Source organism: Cydia pomonella, chromosome 1 (genome assembly GCF_033807575.1).
Source record: "Cydia pomonella isolate Wapato2018A chromosome 1, ilCydPomo1, whole genome shotgun sequence".
NCBI lineage: Eukaryota > Metazoa > Arthropoda > Insecta > Lepidoptera > Tortricidae > Cydia > Cydia pomonella.
Genome location: NC_084703.1, coordinates 22,699,542 through 22,724,207, shown reverse-complemented (window position 1 = coordinate 22,724,207; position 24,666 = coordinate 22,699,542). Strand labels below are relative to the sequence as shown.

The window sequence follows — 24,666 nt, the reverse complement described above, 5'->3', positions numbered from 1 at the left end:
CTACCAAGAACAACTACCGAACAAATTCCAAATTCCAAATTCCAAATTATTTATTTGTTAAACATAGGTATGTACAACAGTAGGTCTTAAATTTATAATAAAGTATCACTGTATCACAACCCTATCAGTCAATCATTGTAAATACCAATTTGATGTGAACATTCTGATTTGATGATAGGAAAAATCTGGCTGCAACCACCTATTTTTTTTACATTCTGTACTAAGGTCTCAGTCTAAAAATACTACCTACCTAATCCTTTACTTGTAAGTATTTTTCGTGCTGGTCTTTTTTCAACTAGAAAATGTAATGGATTCTAACAGTAGGTAAGAGTGGGGAAAAAATTAAGTACTTACGATTACACTCATAAAATCTAATCAAACCAGGGGCTACCGCGAGAAACGAAATTCGCAAATTGCGGGGATCTTTCTCTTTTATTCCAATGAAGGCGTAATTTGAATGACAGAGAAAGATGCTCGCAATTTGCGAACTTCGTTTTTCCCGGTTATTTCACAGTCCATTTTAATCACATTCAATAAAAACTAGCAATTTGTCCCGAACAGACATCGAAATACTTCAGCGAAAAATGAATAGGTACGAGTAGGTACCGATTTTTAGCGTAGAACATAATAATATATATGCAAATAAATACAAAAATAATAGTATGTTACACATTTGACACCATTTTTTAAATATCAATAAATAATATTATACTTATAGTATCTACTAATAATATAATTATTAGTCCTACTTGTAGCTCGTGAAATACGACGTTGCGTGAACAAAAGATTTCTTTTAGTAGGATTGGACCTTAGGACCCAAGGATGGATTTAAAAAGTTTAGCAACCAAATTTTTTATGTATTTTGTTACGGCACTGGTACTGGTACTCTCAACTTTATGTTGATATCTATATTATTTAAGCTAATAGGTCAAGTTTGGTATCGTTTTCATATAAATCAGGGATGGCTAATGCTTTTATGGTATTATATTAAAACTATTCCCAAGTTTATATTCTTCAAAAGAAATGTATCCGTGTTCTAGAAAACACGTGGTATCTCGAAAAATGCAATCCATTGTTTAAAAATCTTAATATATGTATTACCATTCTCGTGCCAATATATAAAAGGTGCATGCCTAATCCTCAGAGATAACCCAAACTTATTCACATCTCGTAGTGAGACAAGTACAAGACACTAGATTTAAATCGACTGATTACCTGCATGTAACTGCGTCGAAACATCAGGAGGTCAAAAACAATATAAAAGGTAATCATGGTCCATATCCCGGTCGATTTAAGTCTAGTGAAACTAACCGTGAATCATTTAAAACTGTTAAGTAGAAGACACACAAGGGCGCAGTACAAAATTTTACTTCACCAGTCTCCTTGCCACTCTTATATTTATAAAAATAACTGTTAATATGTGTATTAACATGTATAATAAATTACCTGACGAAATTAAATTAGAAAGTAAAAATGCATTTAAAATTAAGTTGTCAAAATGGCGTCAAGAAAAGTGTTATTATAGTATTAAGGAGAATTTGAAATAATATAATTAGATATAATAATAATAATTGTAATTGTAAATATATAATACTAGTTTTTAAGTAATGAAGTGATGCTCTCAGTAGCACATTGCATGCCTATGATTTGCACACCTGCATGCAGGTTGGATACGTGCAACTTTTGTTTATTTTTAAGGCCTTTCATTTAAAGCGTGTGCTTGGAAATAAATAATTTAATATTTTATTTTTTAAAACAAAATATGAAGAAAAAAACTTTTAAGTTATCTATTTATGGAAATATTGTATTGTGTTATTGTATTATCTATGGGGAATGGAACAAAAGTCGCTGTAAACTGCTAATAACGCGGAAAATTTAACTCAATTTAACACATTTTTTTAATAACTTTTAATAGACAAACTTAACGTATGAGACATTGTAAGTGAATCACACTGAAAAAGATCGATGTAAAAAAACTAACGCCCGGCATGACGACGCCGCTGCCGCGGCCGCGGCTTTGCTTATAGTCAGCCCCGTGGTGCCAGTGCAGCGTTCCACATATCTGATCAAAAACTGACTGAGCGGTACAGTTGACGCCGAGGGCCGTCTCGCGCAGCCGCGCTGCGCACATCCTCCACAATATCGGGAAACTTTGATTAAATAATAATAATAAAATTTTCCGATTCTAGTGCATGTAATTTTTGTCTGGGGTTAGTTTTTGTAGACATTTTTGAACTAGCCCCAGCACAAAAATGCCTACAAAACTAACCTCATAAACAGAAAATTCTTTTAAACTAAACTTGCCACTGCCAGCATTGAGCAGTTAAGACATGTACAAATAAATTAAAAATATTATTATATATGTTTTGGCGGACTCCATCAGTAAGTCACCCTGGTGTGACATGTTTGTTTCTAACTGTTGCGGTGTTAGTTAAACAACAAGGTGAGAAAACAGTTGAATCCTTACTACTGTTCTATAACTGCATGAGTAGGCGTATGGCGACCTCCCCAAGCAACCCTACTGCATGACACTTGCTAATAAGGATGTAAGCGTGTTAGTGGCAAGAGGCGACTCAAGGTTAGCGCTGCATAAATAAACTTTGCAATGCGGAGAAACTCTACAACCATGTTAAAGTTTAAGTTGAACATGCATAGGTACTCTTTTAGTCCCAACTTATTGTTGGAAGAGATCAAATTAATAAACTTCACTTGAAACGCTGGATAATATACACCTTAACATTGCATGCAAATATAATCATTTTAGCTTTGTTGGTACGCGTACGTCAGCTCGCAGCGACGTTTCGGCACTAAGAAATGGTGTCTAACAAAAACGGTCAAGCCAGTCGTATTGCGAGATCAAGTGACACCAACCAACGTGACTGCCAACCATGCCAAGTTAAGAGGTTTGTTAGATTTGAAGTTGAAGCTGTAACATGGAATGCACCAGACAATCTACTAAGTCCTCAATTTGTCGATGTCGATGCAGCTATATGTAGTGGTATTGAATCGGTCACCCGCGTCGTCGGTAGAGAGCGGTCGGATCGGACGTGCTCAAATACACGTTGGCCTGGAGAACCCTTCAGTATTTTACCCGCCAACCATTTTTCTCTGCTGGGATTGCTTCCAGCTCTATTAACCTTTACTTAAGTAGGGTTGGCCACACATTACACGATTAGTATTGATACTTTTATTACCTTTAATTTGTATTAAATCTGATGCATTCTAGGTCATTTAAACGCCCTTATTATTACTAATAAACGGTTTTAAAACCATTGTGGGTAACTCTTAATAATTATTGTTTTAACACTACTGACAAAAAATGCCAAGTAGATGTTTATACATAAATATGTTATTATAGATTTGAGTATATTAAGATATATATTTTAAACAAACGCTAAAGACATTAATATTAAGCGAGTAGCAAATAAGTATGTGGTAATCAATTGTGGTAAGTATATCGAAATCAATTATTAGATTTGGAAAGGTTCATGACACACAAGACGGAAACCTTTACACAATAAAACTGATGACAAAATATCAACTTCACCATCCTTGTGCTTACCTGGTAGGTTACGAGTGTTAATAAGTAGTAAAGGTGATGTCTATTTAGAATACTTATCGGCTGACGAAAAGAGTCAACCCTAAAGCTTGTCAAGGGTCATTGTAAACTGCTGCGTTGCGCCTCCCTTGCTCCTTGAAATCTCCACAAGAGCCGACAAGCATTGTTTTTTTTAAAACGCTCTCTTAAAGATTACATCACTCAAAAGATTCTTGAGATCGGAACAAAACACCCTGAGAGCTCGATTAATAAACAAGCATAGATTACTACATTGACTACATAAGTAGTAGATAAAATAAAATAAATAAAAAACCCCAACGCAATGAAACGGATGAACCGATTTTGATAAAACATGTCTAAGAGCCAGCGCTACAAAAACCTGGTTTAAATCAAATTAAAAAACCGCTTCTAAACTGGTTTACCCATTTAAGAGCTACTGCGTCACAAACAGACACACACACACATAGCAGTCAAACTTATAACAACATTAACAACCCTCTTTTTGCACCGGCGGTTAGATATAAGTTTTTTTAATAAACTCTCCCCTATCTGGTAGTTTCAGGTATTTTCATTTTTTAATATTTTTATATATTTGCATTATTGTTTTAGTTTTGTAAATCTAAGGCTACACTGAAAGTGTAACCTAGGCATAATACAGGTATAAAAAATATAAAAAGAATGTGCTAATAATACCCGAGTGTGCTAAATAAAACGGCGTTGGTTTGGTAAATAAATAGAAGCACGAGGCAGCACGCGTGGGCGCCGCCTGCGCGCTCGGAGGGACCAAGCTCGCGGCCCAGAAGATTGGGCCATTGTTCGACCCACAAGCGCTCTCCGCCGTACCCACGCTCAATTAATAATCCAAAATTATATATATATATATATATATATATATATATACATATATATGCATTTTAATTCAATGTTAAACTGCATCGGACGATGCAATATCTTTTTACAAGCTTTTATATAACTTGCCCTATTAGTACGAGTATGTAAGGTTGTTAGTTAGTGTGGGTCAAATCTTGGAAGCTAAATTTGACCCATTTTCCTCATTCCGATTGAGCTGAAAATTTGCATATTATGGTACCTTCGAGCTGATATGACGATGGAGATAGGAGGTGGCTATAGGAACTCTTTGATGACAAAAACGCAACCTAATTGTGTATAGGGTTTTTAGAATTGCCTCAATGTCAATTATTTGCTTGTGGTAAGAAAAGTACAGTAAGCGATAAAAGCTTGTACCAACAATGGCATTTTTTGCCAAAAATGTATTCACTTTAATCTCAGCATAGTTAAATTTGAATGCGACTTTGAACTTCGCATTACAAACGTGCGACGAACGATTGTGCGACCAATGGCCATTGCGATAAACTGTTGATCGGCAGAACAACTTCGAGACGAACGCTGTTCGAAAGATCAGAAACGCGATGCATTGTTGTTCGACGGAATCGTTTTGCGATGAACGTTTGTACGAATAATCGGGATCATGATCCCTTAACCCTTTTCCAGGCATAGTACGATTTATCGACCACATACGCGCCATTAGAATTTCAACCTTAGCCATCCGATTTAAGGTTCAAATTAGATTGCACTTTCGGAAAATGTGACTTGTCTTCAAATGAATCATCAAAGCTGGATTTATTGGCATATATTTGAATTTTTTGGGAAAACCTTATAGTTGGTGCGGCCTGGAAAAGGGTTAAAGATTCTCCAGTAGCTATTTTCGTTGGCGCCCACATTGCTTTTAATTAGCCTATTGGAGAGTCCCAATGCTAGGAAATTACCTTTTTCCCGAATTCCGACTCATCTCTGTCCTTAGCAATATTGTCTAGGTCATCCCGCCGTCTCCGTCTGAGCCTACCTACTCAATTTCCTTCTTCCTACTCCTATTTTTAAGCTGTACTTACATAAGTGGGCTGTATGTCCTATGGGTAGGGCAAATGTAGGCACGAGACTAAAACCAAATAATACCTACATATATTAGTCTCGCGTTTGACTAAATATTTTGAATAAAAACTAAAAATATATATTTGGAGACAATATTACACAGATCCACCTAGCCCGATAGCATATCTTGATGCTATGCAACAATATACATATTTATATGTACCTTTACATAGATAACATCCATAACTTAGCAACAAAATATATTCGTGATAACAAGTAGACGTAATAACCTCATCGGGTTTCGAACTTAGTACCTTTTGTTCTGTTGCAGGGTCGCTAACGACTAGGCTTAGGATACCGTCAAGAAATTTGTATATCACTAAGAAATGTATAACACTGAACCAAGACGATTAGCCAAAGGAGGTAAGTTAAATAATCAAGGAACATCAGTCTTTGAGGAGTATTTTATGTTTTTCTGATATGTAGAGTCAAGGAATTTAATTCCCTAGATGCCCCTTTCGTTGAAATGTTGTTAGACATTCGCAATGCATTCAGGTCTGACTCGTTATGTCATGTTTCTAAAGGCTAGATTTGACAAATCTGTGCGTCATCGTGGATGACATGAACTATACTTTTAATTACTTATGTTTATTGTAGGCATACGTTTTTATATATTCGTAGGTATGTGAAGAACAATTACGTGAACAAACCTGCATAGGGATAGACAGCTGCGAAATTACATGAAAAAAAATCGGCCAAGTGCGAGTCGGACTCGCATAGGAAGGGTTCCGTACCATTATCTATAAAACGGTCACCCATCCAAGTACTGACCCCGCCCGACGTTGCTTAACTTGGGTGATTAACCTCGAGATTGGAAAGAATTATTTATTTTATTCTGTTTTTAGTATTTGTTGTTATAGCGGCAACAACAAATTTCAACTGTCTAACTATCACAGCTATCATATATATCTCATATCATATGTATCTCATGAGATACAGCCTGGTGACAGACGGACGGACGGACGGACTGACGGACAGCGGAATCTCAGTAATAGGGTCCCGTTTGACCCTTTGGGTACGGAACATGAATGAATTCATTGATAAAGTTGTCATGAACTTTCGCGGCGGATGGTACATCCGCGAGGCCATTGAGCAGTATAGGAATTATATCCATATATAGGTAAAGCCCATTCCTTTTTTTGCCTGCGTCCATCAGCGGGACGTATATATTTAGTTAGACATTATTATAATTAAGTAAGTAATATTTTTGAAATCTGAACTAAATTACACCAGTCACAGTCATATTATTGCAAATGAGCAAGCAGTTTCGAGCAAAAAATTTAAAGCTTTGTGGACCATTTGAAAATTTTCGGCGCTAGTTTAAGTCATTGTAATGGTATGTGGAAGTTTATAAATACTCGCAGTGATATGCTGGACAGTAATCTTGTGACAAGACAGATGTTCAGCGGTGGGTGGTGGGTGTGACACCTCGGCTAATGCGGGGCCGGCGTGATACCTACCAAGCTCGTTTCAATCTGTATTTATCACTTCCTAAACCAGTGAGGGATGATGTATTAACATACTAACTGTTGCCCACGACTTCGTCTGCGTGGAATTATTTCCCAAAACCCACTATCAACCCCTGTTTAATCCTATTAAAGGCTGAATTTTCAAAAGCACTAAAATGGTTTCTCGTACTTTCTAATATTTTCTCTTCCTACTAATTTCATGTCTCAACTCAAATTACATTTTCACGAAGTTTTAAATTCCTAGCTTAAAATAAAACTTGAATGCCATACCAATGTTTAACCCCTTTTTAACCCCCTTAGGGGTTGAATTTTTAAAATTGCCTCTTATCTCTTGTACATTTTATAATTGCAACCTAGTGTGCATAGTTTAACTTTCTAGCTTTTGTAGTTTCGGCTCTGCGTTGCAATATGGTTTACGGTCCATACAAAGGCGGTGAAAAACATAAATAGCCCAAACGGTTATTTACATCATATATATCCCAAGATACAGGCTCAGTTTGGGGCTCATCGGACACCACTAACATTTTGTGCACAGATGCTGGAATATAATACCAATCACACTTTTTTTTTCAGCGGTTTTCAGTGCAAACTTTCCAAACTTATCAAAGTTAATTTTGTAGCCTTAACTCACAGTTTGTGAATAAAATATCGGCTCAGCTTTTTATTCATAGTTTATAGTATGATTTATCAACCTCTTTACGTAAGTTATACATATACTTGACAATGAGTACAGAAACGTCTAACTGACTTTCATCTTATTGTCACTGAAATAAATAATAGATTATTAATTTTAGTAAATAATACATATTTTTTTATTTTTAACAGCGTAACAAGCTTTTATTCTCGTAACAAGTATTTATTTTGATACCCGTCAATAAGTAAGTTATCTAAGTTTGTAGTATTGTAAAACAACTGCCTGTATGTTAAATTACGTCATTTTTGCGTCAACGGCATGAAAAGTACGGGCCCTGTTTATGAGTCATCGAGTCAACTTGTTTAATGTTACTGGCCATTTGGTCTAAACATGCGTTGATCCATCTTGGCGAACTAATATGCATAGTAAAATTGTGATTATTTAGAGTGTTAGTAAGCTCGTTAGAGAATTGTCTCTTTAAGAATATATATCAATATTCCAATCTCCACATATTACATTTTTTATTGCTATATCTGTTTTTAAGCGAAAAAAGAGTTTAATAATTTTATATATAGAAACTCCTACGAGTACATGAGATTGGGTCTGCTCAGTAACTCTATAAATAACAATTATTATTAAGTTAATATACTCGTATCTATTATTTCGACTCCACAACATTCAAAATAATTATTTTCGCGGATAAATCAGACAGAAAGTATACACGTTTAACCTCTAATGTGTTTTGAGCAAAGATAGAAATCCCCTCTCGACTTTGCTCTACAGAAAGAAGCTACTTGTTTGTAATTGTGAAGTTTCGTGTTTTTTCTGGGCCACGCTTCACAAAAGTTTCGCTAAGACACAACACATGAATTTCCTGTTGATAGTCCGTCATGTATTTTTTTAATGGCCTTTCCAAATTTTTGCTACAATGGTAGTGCGACATAGCACGCTCACGCCCTGTATTTATTTTTAGATTATTATTACAGACATAGTTAATTTTTAAAGTTATTTAAGATCCCCAAACAGATAATAATCTGTAGCTTATGTAACATTAAGGGTAGATGTTTGTCCAATTATAGGTAACTACAGCTTATTCCAGAATCTTAGGACGAACAATATAGGTACAGTATGACATTTAGACTTAAGCTATTAATAAATAAAATTTAACAACAACATTCATGCAAAGGCAAAAATACAATTTTTAATTTTTTTATACTGTAGTTGCAAGGTTTTTCCGCTCTTAAGTGAATACTTTAACTATGTCAAATAATTAAAAATACCTTAATCTTGAAGGTTTAGTATGAGTTGAATATGAACTCGTAGTCAAAGTTTGTAAGAAAAAATATTTTGGTATGATCATGTTAAAAATCCAAAAAACGTCACCAGTAGGTATCTGATCTATCAAACTTTGCTGGTAGTGCCATTGTAATTGATGGTGGGTTCCTCTGACATCGAGTGGTTTGGCAATCCAAGGAAAAATGTCTCTCCTAAGGCTTGCAAAATGTATGCACACCCCTGAGATAGAGCAAACTCTGATTACACGCATTTAGAACCAAATTAAAGTATTAAAATGATTTCCACCTTGCTCGGAATTAATTCCTTAAAAAGTGATTTTTAGGGTTCTGTAGTCAACTAGGAATCCTTATAGTTTCGCCATGCCTGTCTGAGGGTTTGTTCCGTGATCGTTAGTGCTAGGAAGCTGCAATTTGGCATGGATACTCGTACCATGGATAGATCAAGCATTGCGACCGAAAGGTAAAATTAAAACTATTTTTTAGGGTACCTCTCATACAAAATGTTTATTATTTTATTTCCTTTTTCTCTAAACCAATGATGTTAGGTATGGATAGGTTTTTCAAAACGAATAAGGGTCTTCTACAAACATATTTTGATAAAGTGAATAGTTTTGGAAATAATTGCACCGAACAATAGTTATTTGTACAACAAGAGAGCAAAGTTTGATATTTCTTCGAGTGCTTGTTTTGAGTCCCGTGCAAGCGAAAGATTCTATAATAGTAACTCGCTACGCTCGTGAATCTAATTTAGAATCTTGAGCGTAGTAAGGGACTCAAAAGCGCACGAGATGTAAATAACTTTGATCTCGTGTAGTACACAAAATGTTTCACGTCAGTCAGCCATCAAAAAATACAACCTTGAAAAATGAAATCCAGACGGACGGATCACTAGGTATTTCACTCATGTTTTCTGAAGGTATTCTAACAATTAACTTTAATTACCACAATAAAACAAAACGAAAGAAATTTCAATAAAATAATATGAAAATAATGAATTAACGAACATCAATTGACAGTTCAATCGACAACTTTTTTTTGTAAAAAAAAAACTTAGTAAGATTCGGTCCGAATTGCGGATACTACTATTTGTCAACTATAGTAGAGATCGTTAAAAGTAGTTAAGTAGAATTATTTACTGCGTAATAATTGCGTAAATATGTATAAGTTCATTGTTTTGATTGTATAATAAAGTACGTAAAATATGGTAATTTTATTAAATTTTAAACTTTTATTTCATTAATTAATTAATACGAATGAAGACTCGTAGGGTGTTTTGGAACGTTGCGGTCTGACTTATTTCGGGGGTCTATTATAAACCGTCAATATACCGTTGAATTACGTATGCACTTTTTTTGTCTTTCTTTTTGCTAATGACGTGAAAGGGATAAAGACAATAGAATCCAAATATTTCGAACTTGTATTAGGCCCCGCACGTTGAAATGACATTCGAATCTAAATGTCACTTGAATGTTATTTTGTCTCACTCGGTGTGCAAAATGCGATTTTGCTCACTGTTTTTAAGCAGCAAATTACCGTTGTTCGAGCTGCTGACGTGAAAAACAAATTATGTGACTTTTAACGAGTACGTATTTATATCGCCTGAATGGCACATTCATATCATAATGTTTTAAATTTTTAGAGTGTGTTAGTATCTTTGGTTAATTAAACATTAACAGGTATTTGAGAGATGATGTATTTAGACGATACGTGGAACACAGAGACAAAAAAGTAACACAATGACATAATGCCCAACCAGCGTTTAAATAAAGTATTAATTACACTAAGTAATGCATAAATTTATAGAATATAATATAATATCATTAAATTAAGCTTAGTCAAAAAATGATTTTGGCAACCGTAATGTTATTTTTAAATACCTAGCTAATGATGTGCCACATGTTTGTTTTAATTTAAAAAGAATACACTTTTAGTTACATGTATGGAGTGCCCCGTTGAAAATATATTTTTATTTCTATAGATTGTGTCATTCACCACGACGCGTGCCTTAATTGGTATTGCTATGTACGTTAAAGGTTAGATTTGACAAATTTGCGCGTCATCGTGGATGACACGAACTATAAACTACGTAGCGGCTTACATAATACACCTACGTTCCAAAAGTTAAAATACAGTTTTCGAGTAAAATGGCTGTGAAGTACGTGTACGTTTTTGCCATTTTAGCTACGGAACCCTAAAACAGTAGGTAAAAAAATTATATTCGCTCCTTTTCTACTGGTGAAGTGGGTGTGTTTGAGTTGAGTATATCTTATCTATTTCCGTCCTTTTATTGTGTCTGCCTAAAACAAAATCAAGAAGTGTGGTTGGTTGACGACTTTGGCTGAACAGCACCTAAGCTTACTTTTTATTAGGGCATCTAACTTTATGAAAGTCCACTCCAACAAATAATTAAATTTTCACGTCAGCAGCTCAAACAAGGGTAATTTGCTGCTTAAAAACAGTGAGCAAAATCGCATTTTGCTCACCGAGTGAGACAAAATAACATTCAAGTGACCTTTAGATTCGAATGTCATTTCAACGTGCGGGGCCTAATACAAGTTCGAAATATTTGGATTCTGTTGTCTTTATCCCTTTCACGTCATTAGCAAAAAGAAAGAGACAAAAAAGTGCATACGTAATTCAACGGTATATTGACGGTTTATAATATACCCCCGAAATAAGTCAGACCGCATCGTTCCAAAACACCCTACGAGTCTTCATTCGTAATTTTATTAAAATTTAATAAAAACACCATATTTTACGTATTATATTTTACAATAAAACAATGAACTTATACAAATTTACGCAATTGTTACGCAGTAAATAATTCTACTTAACTACTTTTAACGATCTCTACTACAGTTGACAAATAGTAGTATCCGCAATTCGGACTGGATCTTACAAAGTTTTTTTTTTACAAAAAAAAAGGTGTCGGTTGAACTGTCAATTGATGTTCGTTAATTCATTATTTTCGTATTATTTTATTGAAATTTCTTTGGTTTTGTTTTATTGCGGTAATTATAGTTAATTGTTAGAATACCTTCAGAAAACATGAGTGAAATAGTGATCCATCCGTCTGGATTACATTTTTTCAGGTTGTATTTTTTGATGGCTGACTGACGTGAAAATTTTTGTGTACTACACGAGAATAAAGTTATTTACATCTCGTGCGCTTTTGAGTCCCTTACTACGCTCAAGATTCCTTACTATGCTCGTAAATCTATTATAGAATCTTTCGCTTGCACGGGACTCAAAACAAGCACTCGAAGAAATATCAAACTTTGCTCTCTTGTTGTACAAATAACTATTGAATGCATCATTTCTATCGACAGTACAATGTTTTTAATTTTTTACTGACTATTAACCATGGATTTCGCAATGTCAATATTGCGGTCAATTTTATCACCAACTTGCAGTGTATCTTAACGCATACATGTATATATACATATTAAGCCATTGAAAATATACCTATATTTCACCTTACATTAAATAAGGGTCGGCTGACTTTTTTATATGCTAAAAGTGACAAAAGACTCCTCTCAAAGCCAAGTTTCTGACAATGTTAATCATCCGGTTCATCGTGAGATAATTGAAATACCATGAAATTTTCGGTTTAGTTTCGATTAGCAGACTAAATTTGTCACAAAATGAGTGTTGCCAGATGGAACTTTTTAGTACGGCCGTTTTCCGTACTTTTTGACCTGCATGCGTACACTCGCGAGCGAATCACGGCCGTCGTGAACGCTGCTCGAACTTTTAAGGAGACCAGTACCCCTAGTGTAAATATTTTCGACAGCGAAACATTACGTACGCGTTTGCGTTAAGTGTCATTTTGTATGAGATTTTTGACTTTCCAAAACGTCCCGCTTGGCGCGATGTTCAAAAACCTATACAAAATGAGACTTAACGCAAACGCGTACGTCACGTTTCGCTATCGACTAAATTTACACTAGGGGCACTGCCCGCGTAGCCAACGTGCATATCGTTCACGCTCCGTGGCGTACGAAACGCAACTGGCACAGTCGCACTAATATGGAAGAGTGATAGAGAGAGATGACTACGCTACGCTACGGAGCGTTAACGATTGTAACGCTGGCTACGCGGCCAGGGCTCTCCGAAACATGTCGCGCGAGTGACTAAAAACACGTGAGTGGAATCCGTAGAATTACTAAGTTTAATGTTAGTATGTCTCACAACAGTTTAAATTCAAATATTAGTACGGATTAAGTGTGAGTATTTTTGTATAGGTAATTTTGTATCATACTTTTTTTTTGCTTTCTCATGTAGTTTTAGTTGTAGTTTTTTTCTAATGTTAAATTCCTTAAATATACTTGGCGCCTTTCTGTGAAGCAAGAGCCGGGTGTATAGGAGATGGGGTGGGAGGAGGTTCCCAAACTGCCCAGGACCGGAGTCAGTGGAAGAATATGATTCGAGCCCTACACCCCAGCAGAGGGTAACAGAGGGTCTACCGCGAACCACGTTCGACGTGTTGCCTCTCTATGGCACTTGTAAATTCGTACGTAAGTGTGACAGGGAGGCAACAAGTCGAACGTGGTTCGCGGTAGGCCCTCAGATTGAAAAGAAGAAGAACAATGTAGTTTAAGTGTTTCTAAAATATTTATGCTGTAAATATATTTATTATTTAAATATGAAACCGTAAATTTTTCGGGATAATGATCCCTGGGGGATCATCTAGTACCTTGGTTCTTATACAAACTTAGCTACACATTTTTTTTATTAAATTTTAAATCTCTATTAAATCGTCGTATTATGAATGTCGCCGCCCGCATCTGCCTGTCGGTCGATCTATTTATCCGTCTGTCTGTTTGCCTGTATGTATGTCTGTCTTTAGGGTGGTTATTGAATTCTGAAGTTGAACAAAAAAAATATTTTTAGTTAAACCTAGGCTAGTTATCACAGGAATCGTTGACGGCCGCTCTTAATGCCGTGAAAAATGGTATGGCTTTTAAAAAAGCGAGTAAAGAATTTTCTGTCCCATCATGTCATTAAAACTATTGTTGAATTTGTTGAGTTTATAGACCTAAGACTACTTTATGACAAAATGACGAAGGTCTAAGATTATTCTAAATAAACACATTGTATATTTTTTATCTATTTTTGTTTTTAATTACCTTCTTATCCATAAAAATATTTGTTTACTCAGAGTAGGGGTAAGACGATTATGGGAATCACCTCACCCCTATCATGAGCCGCCTTATACTCAGGGGTGGTGAAACCGCAATTAATTGATTGTATTGAGTATGAGAATAAATTTAATAGTAGTTAGCGCCTTAATTTTTGGTTTGCAAGGAAGAACACACATTTTACGGCCATTCTCGCTTAAGGGGATCATCTCGTACCACTTTTTGCAAGCTAAATAAAAGCTTGTAAAAACGAGTTTATATATTTAACCTTTATTGCACAAATGAACACCTTCCGGACTTAGGCCATGAAGCATAATCTACCAATCAAACTTAAGGCAAAGCAGAAGTTTAATATTATTGTTGTTTAGTTATTGTTCGATGACTATGGCTGTTGAACAATTCAAAAGCGTACAAATATATCGGTGTCGAAACATTTGTATTTAGTAATTAACAGTTCTAGAATTAGGCTACATATACGCATAATGTTGAAGATCGTTTAAATTTGGCCTGAATGTATGAGCTAAGTTTCTTTATATTCATTTCTAAAAAATTAATTCTTTGTAAGGAAATTTATTAGATTTTGAATAAGAATACTTGTAAGTATATGTATAATTAGTATTGTCTCCCTTCTTTATTTATGTATCCACTCGATTACAACAATGATTAGTTGCAACGTTCCGATTTAACTGTTTCACAATTGATTCAGGGAAGTGTTTCAGAAACCGTACAATCTATTGCAGTAATCATAATTGGGCATGTTTCATGGTTACAGCACTATAGGTATATTAACAAGTAATGCTGATGTATGGTATCGCGGATTACTATTATCTCTGTCCATTGCCTTACAAAGACAGTTTGTAACTGGTCGCGGGTCTATTGTTTAAAATATGCACAATTGCTAGTTCCTTTGTTTGCGATAGACTGAAATAGAGCTCGAGCAGCTTAGTGACCGGATTGTTGAATCTAGATATGTTTTACTAGTGAGACAATGACTTCGCGACTGTAAGTGTAAGTTTTTAATACTATTTTTCCTTGAGTTAGCTCCTGCAACTCAGACGTTTAAAATGATTCCCGCATCAATTAATAATTTACCATCCGTCATGTAATGTGGAGTGCGCTAAAGACAGGTAATATACGGAATATTAATATATTAATGAACGGAAATGTACCTGGTACTTACCAGAGATAAATGTTACTATCACAAAGCTACAATAAAACGATAGTAAAGGTTTTAGGCATGGAATAGGTACCGTTCATTGAAACCCTCTCAGAGATTTCACTAGATGGCGTGGCGCTGTACTTGCCTGTAACAGTACATTGAGAATTATAATGATCTACTAAACTAAAATCGGATGGACAGATTAAATAATACCAGGAATAGGCACAGGTATTATGTTGTAATATCGTTGCCTTAATTCTTTTATAGATTGTTTTTAGTCCAGCACTTCAATCTGTCAATCAAATGATTGTCCGTGATGTGAAAATCATATGACTGGAGGCGCTGAAGTTATTTTGTTTGTAGGATTATAAAACAACTGCTTAGCAGTCATCTTATCAATATAGTATAACTGCTGTATTTTTTCAAAGACGCAACTGTGTATTTATAACTGTATGGTGCATGATAATGAATATTTATTACTGACTAGGTTCTAATAGAGTTCTTGTTACAAGCTTCAAGTTCAAACTTTCTGAAAGCCACAAATTGCCACACTTAAGTTCTGTGTAACTTTTCATCTTTTCGTACTTACTTGCGCGATCCCAATTTTTAATAAACTCAATCAAATTCTCTCTAAACTCTATAAGTACCTCAAAAATAATAAAGAGGTCACAGAGTATCATCAAAATGGTCCATTTCATTAAATTGTCGAAAGCGACTCTACGAGTACGTAAGTATTGGCTTTGGCACCGCGCACGACACCCGAATGACTGGAATACCGTTGAAGGGAACATGTCAGATTGGGTAAAGTTGAGATTTCGACTATATCTTATAGGTCAATAATGATAAGTATACAATGAATATAATTTACCTACAACTGATCTATCAAACCAAACTAAGTATAGCCGGTGTCAGTTCATGTAATTATTAACATAGCGAATATCATTAGTGATGTAATCGGTCAGAAATGTATTTACTGACCTATCAATAACGCAGCCGCAGACAGCTTTGCTTTGAATCTTAGAGATGGTGTCTGCTGTCCCGAACATAAATACATGATCATAGTAAACCGCATTCTCCTCCCGCCTTACCATTCGAGAAGACTTGGAGCAACGCGCACTGCAGAGTGCGATGCGGTAGATGTAGCAATAAATTTACGTAACTTTGCCGAGTCCCTTCTCCGGGGGTAACAGGGTGTTAGGGCGAGAGTGCTAGGACTGGCAACGACTATGCAATTAGTTTTACAATAAAACTCATGACTATTGTTTAGGGTCTTCGTTTGGTATTGTAAGAGGGTCTAATCTTAAAATGCTACAGATAATGGTCTATATTTGTGGTTGTAAACCGGCAACCAGCAAGACTAAATGTTAGTAGTTAGATAAGCTGGCATAATCATGTTTATGTGACATTGATATAAGGTTTGATATCACCTGGCATATCCTAACAAAGCGGTAGCGGCGACAAAAATGTCTACATTATTCAGTGTGTACCTACATAATTGGTTTGTTTATAAAGTAGGTAAGGATTGCACACAATGTTTGTAAATTGAACTTCCAATATCGATGACGTTATTTTGCCACATCCGATCACGAAAAATCAATACAGTGACTCATTCTTGGCTAAATATATTTTTGAACAACTTTGTCATCCACCGTTTCATACACTAGCAAATCCTTGCGCTCGGAAATTGCGACGTATAATAGGTACCTACTTTCATAAATAATTAGGTACATAAGTACAATTAAGTACATATATACCCATTGTGCACGTTTTATCATATTTTTGTGCTGTTCTGAAACGAATATTAATAGTATGATAGCACAGAACTGAGATGTTTAGGCATATTAGTTAGCTAAAAAGGCAACATCCTCAAAATAAGACCAGACGCGGAATAAATTGCATTTGATATTGCGATCTTAGCTCAAAGCCATGATACGGCTTTTGTTCCAGAGGAGGTGAATATTAAAACGCCTTGGCGTTGAAATATAGGTCACACGAGATATGATTCGGACATGAAAAGAATTCTCGAGACACACTCACCAGACGTCACTCGACAAGGTTTGTTAGTTCGGACGAGTCGAGAGTGAGGCGCTGTTAGTGGTCGGCGCAAGTCGCGAGGTGGCGCACTCACCAACACATGTCGAAATACTCCATGACAATGTCGATATACATGAGTGTGGAGAGCAGAAGCGCAACGCTCGCGGCGTGTGGCTCGGCCGCTGCCAAGCGCGTGACGCACGCTCATATGCTCGCGCCCGAAGCGCAGCGCACTTTACGACGCGCTCTGCGGATGCATGACGCCACGAATACGATTAAATCGTTTGCTTACACCGTGCGTACGTACCTTTGGTCTCCGCCTTCCTCCTGGGCCCGGGGGCATTCCTGCCTCGGCCTGAGGACAGGCGTCAGCCCCCATTTCTCAACCAACTCTATGCGAGCAATGGTGGCTGTTCAATTTGAATATGTCATCGGGTCGGTGCTGGTGCGGCGGTGCAGCGGGGACGCGGCGGAGGGGCTGGCAGGCCCGCTGCGCCCCCGGGCCGGCTCGTCGAGAGCGCCCCGGCCGCCACCTTACTCGCGAGGCATGACGGCCGCGCCCCGGGCCGCTGCGCCGCCGCTCCTCATGGCGCGCCTACAGCGCCGCGCGGGCTGGCACCATCGCGCGCCAGCACTGTGGCACGCCCAACCGAAGACCTGCACCCAGCTGTCCTGACCACCAAATAACAGCGCACTGCGCAACCGGCAAGTCTTCCCGTGCGACCAGTTCCACGCGAAACCACGCTTAACTTAATAATCGGATATGCTTGTTAGATATGTGAGCGCAGTTCGTGCTGCGAGCCCTTACGTAATGAGCTAGGCGCGTGCGGCGGCGCCTCACCGGTCACGGCGAGTCATGATCTCGGACAGAGCCGCGTTGCGGTCGCGATGCGCGAGCAATCGCGTGTGTCGCCGAAGCGCGGCGGCGGTATACTGGGGCGGGCGCGCGTGCGTCCTGCCGCCCGCCCTGCCGCGCCCCCCCGTATACCCGCCCGCCCTCGCCGCACGCGTATCGACACAAACGGGAACCACTGCATCGCGGTCCGCGGTCCGGCATCTCTAGAGTGAATCTCACTTCATGACTACGGTTGAGGACACTATGTATACAATCTATTAAACAGATACTAGTGTACTTTATAAATGAATTAAGTGGTACTAAGGTATCTGTCACCAATCATAAAATGAAATACCCAGTTTAACATATATATGTCAGCGCTCGGCTTCCTTAAGAGCGGTATTCGTAGTAATTTGTAACAGGAGGGCTGAGATCTTAGATGTAGAAAACAAATTGTTGTAGTACACAATACAACCGCCACCACCAACGATTCAATTCAATAGCATGATGAACGGTGAGAAAATAGTCGGTGCGTTTCCTCTCTCTTTAAATTCGTATTGTAAATCATGTCATTCTGAAGATATATGTTTCCTCAGCCTCCCGTTGAACGCTCTAAAGGGCTCGAAACGTTCGGTAAAAAGACAACCTGTTTGTGAATGTTCATATCAACAGATACACAGCAAATTTCTTTTCGACCTATGAGCCAACAAACAGGCCAATCCGAACGTTCACTGACATCAGAATGATATCTGAAACATGTTATTTAGTTATCGTGCATATTTCTTCGTATTCCTACTTCACGCTGTTCTGGACGGGAGCCAATTAATTTGAGATGTTATTCTCACGGGCTTCCCATTGTTTACCGATATACTAACAGAAATACTATATAATATTATATACGTCTCTAAATTATTATAAACGATTATTGACATTACCAATTTGTATAATGATTGGCGTAAAAAAATCTTTATAGTATTTTATGCAACAGTTGTATAAGAAGGGTCAAAAAAGGCGAGTGGCGTGAGTTACAATGTGAGCCGGAGCCGAAGGCGTAGGCGAACATTGTAAAGGAATACGCCACGAGCATTTTTTGACCTACTTATACAACGTTGCATACAATATTTTTCCTACGAGTCAACAAAAATAAATCTTAATTTAGGTAAACAAGCAAAAGTATATAGCCAAGACGCGCGAGCATACCTTGTTTGTTAGTTACGCGCCCAGCCTGCCCCGGGCCGCGTCCGGCCGGTCAGCGACACCTCGTAACTCATGAGGTCCTGGTACTTGCTACTTGCTAAATTAAATTTTTGGACAGTTTTTTCTCAATTTTGGCCACCGTAGCCTACGGAGACTAACAAGCAACGCTAAGCGGTCTTCGTAGTATTACGGGTGTCACATGCATGTTTCTGACTTATGAAGTAATTATTTTTACTATGCAACCAAATGAATATTTTGTAAGTTGGCAGCAATGCACTTAGTTTAAAACTGTATTCGTTTTGGTTTTGTTAGGTTGGTAGCCATTAATCGCAGTAACGTTATAGCTTATAAAAGACAATATAGACTTTTCTTGAAATCTTTTATGTATGTTCTTATATTCGTGTTAATGAATGCATAAATGACAGATAATAGTAGAGGAGTAGGAAAATGAATAAATACCGTCTTCAGAATACAGTTTGAAATGTCATTTAATTATTATTATTAACAATCACAGTGCGTCTCATAACAATTATAATTATAATCTTCATGAGTAGTTCCATTTCACCTAATAGCACTATTTAAACGCATATGCTGAGTTTTTAGATAAATACAAAAAATATCGCTATAAGTAGGTATGGTGATAAGAGTTCAGGAGTGCCCTCAATTCCTCACGGAATCTTTCATCAGAACTCGAGCCTGACAAAAATGTGGCTTGGAAACCTAACATGCTTCACAAATAACGAAGAGTACAAATCGCGCAACGTGAACTATGCGTCGTTGAAAAGTTCAGTTCTGATCATCATCAGGCCGCGTAGCCAACGTTACAATCGTTAACGCTCCGTAGCGTATCGTAGTCATCTCTCTCTCTCTATCACTCTTCTTTATTAGTGCGACTGTGACAGTTGCGTTTCGTTCGCCATGGAGCGTGAACAGTAGGCGCGTTGGCTACGCGGGCAGCAGTTCCAATTCATAAAATGTCACTTTTTTAATGTAAATACTTTCGATAAAAAATTATTTTCACAATCAGTCGAGAAATAATGGAGATAGGTACGGAGTAAAAAAATATAAAATGTAATTTTAATAAATTTAAGAATTTCGTTAAACAATGGCTCATACAACAATGTTATTACAGTATAAACGATTTTTAACCGATTTCAATAGTTCAAAAGAAACAACAAAACATATTCTCCTAGACTGTAATGAGGTAGAAGTATACTGGAACAAATACTGTCACTGTAAACTAGGGTCTCCGTGCACACTAAAGGATGCAGTTAGCAACCTGAAAACATTGCTAGGTTTGGTGGAGGAGCTGGGGTGGTTAGTGGTACCACCTCGTTTTTCACGCAAAATAGGCAGGCATAATGATTGTCGTTTTGCGGTAAATGCCCAGCTATAGTAACAAACTCCCCCATTTAAAAAATCCACCCCGTGTTAGACCCATTAATGACATTAAATATGAAATTTTAATTGTCATATTGTGAGTATCTTAAATTTATGTCAGGTGCGTTTGCTTTGCTTCCGAGTGAAACACAAAAAATTTCACCATACTAACACGAGGAAAATATTAACTATGAAATACGAAATAAATCAATATCAAATGAACGTAATAAAAAATGTATCATTCAAAATCATTATTTAAAAGTCAATTCCATAAGCTACCAGCTTCCAGCAGCTTACCAGTTGGTTTGTTGAAAAATAATATTTAACATTTATAAAAACTAATATCCGGTAGTTTAGTGTTGTTTACCAATATCTCTATTGACATTTTGCTTGGCCTAGGGCATGCAGTACCGGTTCCGGTACCAAGAATTTCATTTCCCGGTTCTGGACACGACATACTAGACTTAGGTTGGAGTGACATTGAACTGACACTGGACTGACACTGGAACTGGACTAACACTATACTGACACAATGTCGCCTAAATAAATGAACTTCCCATACAATCATTTATGCGTCTTTTTTTTAATTTTCTTAAAAGACAGAAATGATAAAGATATCAAAGTTTCTTTATAAAATTTCACATATCAAAATGAAAATAAATAAATTGCTGCTAGAGTCTGGCTACCGAAATATTACACAAATTTTTGGCGGGAAATTAAAAAATCTTGGGCTGGTCACACTTTTGATACTAGAACATATTTTTGATTTTCTGTGCACACGTAAGGTACCTAAGGAAATCAGTTAAATATACGTTGACGTGCACTCAAAGTAAGCTCACATAATTTTAACCACTATGTAAATTACAAAGACATATATAGACATGTTTCGCAAAGATATTTTTATATATTTTATATTGTTAAATCAAATTACTACTGACCAGTCACTTCACTCCACAGATTTCTTTTAAATTTTGGTTTTCAGTAACTCGTTACGTTTCAATGTTGGGATTTTATTGATATTTTCCAGAACATCTAGTTTATCCGTTTCTTTACACACTTGTCCTGTTCATGAGATTCAGGTATTAAGAAATTCACTTACTTAATTAAAGTTATAGGCAAATGTTAGAACTAGTACTTAAAGTATCAAAATAGTAATAGAGCACCAACCCACTAATTCGTTTACGACTTGTAAAGTTTTTCGTTATAGAACGGTTCACGTCAACTTCGCACGTTGTCGTAATTATTTACGAGCTTAAATAATAGTTTGTGGACCCCACTCGGTATAGTCATTTTTAATATTATTTAAAACAAACCCCTTATAAACCGCGAACAATTTGAATGAATGATATAAATTGACAACAGCCTTTAGGTTTTTTTAATCATAGACAATGGTGATACAACAACGAAAATTCTGTCAACAATATTTGGCTAGCCAGACTCTACCTACTAATTGATCCTTCACATAAAGTAAAAATAGTACATTATGATACAAGTGTGCTAAGTTGGTCATTACACACGAGGCGATATTGTGCAATAAGAAAGCCGATGTGGGTAATGACCAATGCACACGCGTTTCATACGACGTTTTTCAACACACTTGCGAGGAAAAAACAAAACTTATAAATTAGATTTTTATTGTCAAAACAGTAAGAGTACAATTTTCAAGATGGCGGCTTACAGTTTTAACATCGAATAATTACACCAAAGCGTGCTCGGTTTTACTTATTCATTAGTTCATGGAAGTAAGCTACCTACCAACACGTTATTCGAGAAAGACTGGGCGTTTTTGCTGATTTTCCATTGAATAAAAGTTTCATATGCCGCCAATTATTTTTCACCCTTCCCCCCTTGTAACTTCTAAAATAAGAGAATGATAAAACTAAAAAAATACATGATGTACATTACTTCCATGCAAACTTCAACCGAAAATTGGTTTGAACGAGATCTAGTAAGTAGTTTCTTTTTAATACGTCATAAATGGTACGGAACCCTTCATGGGCGAGTCCGACTCGCACTTGTTGAGATACGTACGCGGCGTGAAGAAGCGAGTACGTAACATTAAATATTATTTTAATTTTATTAAATGGGTATAATTTTAAAAATTTGGAAAAGATATGGTACTTATATTTTACACTGGTAGAAATTTATTTTAAAGTTATTTTGTTACAAGTTAGGCTACTTTTTGTTAGTTTAAAGTTACTTAATAAAGTAACATATTTTTCTCGAATCTTTATTGTAAATTTAAATGTTTCATCGTAAAAATATTTCGCCCTTCTTAGTTATATACTTAACAAGACCTCGTTATAAAAGTTTTAGTAAAATCAATACTTTGTTTAAAATAAATTTTAGAATAATGGTGAAAATTAATAAAGAATGAAAAATCAAGGTACAACGGTAAAATATAAAACTATATTATACTTAACCATTAATTATTTCAAAACGTGATCTTGTTTAGCGTGTATATAAGAAGACCTACACGAAGCAAAAAGATTTTAAGATTTTAAGAAGGAAGTTCGAGAAAAATTTGTTAAAGTTTCCTGATTTGTTGCAAAATAATCTTTAAGAATGGTGAATTTTAAATAGAAATGTATTTAGCTTTCAAATATGTATAAATAGGTATTATTATTTGATCAAAAACATATTATTATATTATTAAAACTTAAAATTTACACAAACAAACCGCTCCCCACCGTCCCGGGTGCAAAGGCGCCCATGATACTCGCAGCATTTCCACGCTGAATTACCATGGACAGCCTTTGCACTAGGAACGACTCGGAGCGGGGGGTCCCCCTTTTGCCTGAGACGACGGCCTAGTTCGCGTGTAAAACGTTTTGCGTCCGCTCCCCAGCAACCCGCCTTTTCTACAGCGAAAGGAACGAATATGTACCCTGGGCAAATAGGGGCATATTTTTGCCTCTTTAAAGCCGCTTGCGTTTCGGCAGCCGCTCCGGCCGTGCGCGAGGTACGGCTGATGAGGGAGGCGGCGAAGGTGCTGACGCACGTAGTGTCCCACACCAAGCACCGCCCCCGTTCCCATGGTATTAGGGTCAGGCCATCGGGTCGTTTGCCATCGGTGCGGCTAAGACCAGGGGGCTCAAGCACCGATGGGACACCAGCCGACCTAAGGGCTCTCTGGACAGTATCGTTGAGGGCATGGTGACGCGGGTGCCTACCTGCGCAACGACGACAACTCAGTGCGTGGTGGCCGTCAGCACCCACCATGGAACCGCAGATGCAAAAGTGTGGTTGGCATACATCGCAGCCCAGGCGGAGAGCAACAGCCACGCGCAGTGAGTCACTGTCGAGTAAGGTGCCCAAATGGGGCGAAGGCAACGCGTGCAACCATGCCCCTGATTCTGGTTGCGACACTGCCAGAAGCCTTGCACGGTCCACTCCCGCGGCGCTCATAATGAGGTTGTCTAATGTAGCTTTTGAGAGAGTGTCGTCTCATGCACGCTGAATTTTTGGGTTCTCTGGCACAGTCGCTCCCGGGTTGATGCACAACCATGCCCTTAAGGCGTCCGCCACATGGGGTATGCACACTCTGGCGCCATTTTTTGGTACAATATTAGCAACAAGGTCTGCCACCCCATGGGCCGACGCCAGAAAGGCTGGCAGGCACACGTCTTTTATACGCCGCACGCCAATGCCACCGTGACGGACCGGAAGGGCTGCTTGTGTCTACTGGTTTTCGTTCATAAAGATGTTTACCATAGACTCTATTGATAACTTTATAGCGGCATCGAAGCAATCGATGTCGTCAGGAAATAACCACACGGGGGGCCCGTACGCAGAAGATAGGTTACCTTAGGTACGGCAAAACATTTTTGTAATAGAACCAAAGCTACATGCGGATTGATGTCCTTGAGGCGTTCGCCAGCAAGCAGAAGGAGCTCTTTTCGCCTTAGCAGAGCCTAGGGTACTGCAGATGGAAATAAAGGAGCTCAGAGTAAAGTAAAAGAGTTGGAGCTAAGTTCCCTTAGCCCAGGCAATACCGATGAGAAGGAGGGGAA

At 37.4% G+C, this 24,666-nt stretch overlaps 1 protein-coding gene across 9 annotated transcripts in view; it reads right to left on the bottom strand.

The window, feature by feature from the left end:
• Positions 1-24,666, bottom strand: part of LOC133527283 (potassium voltage-gated channel protein Shaker) — a 315,532-nt gene that overhangs the window by 51,506 nt on the left and 239,360 nt on the right. Inside the window, exon 1 of one of the 9 annotated variants that reach the window (XM_061864282.1) lies at positions 17,336-17,373. The exons of the other annotated variants lie outside the window; for them this stretch is intronic. Coding sequence (XP_061720266.1) covers positions 17,336-17,358 — 23 coding nt within the window. The 5' untranslated portion in view covers positions 17,359-17,373. Of the gene's footprint in view, positions 1-17,335; positions 17,374-24,666 lie in introns of those variants that run through there. 9 annotated transcript variants of the gene reach the window in all.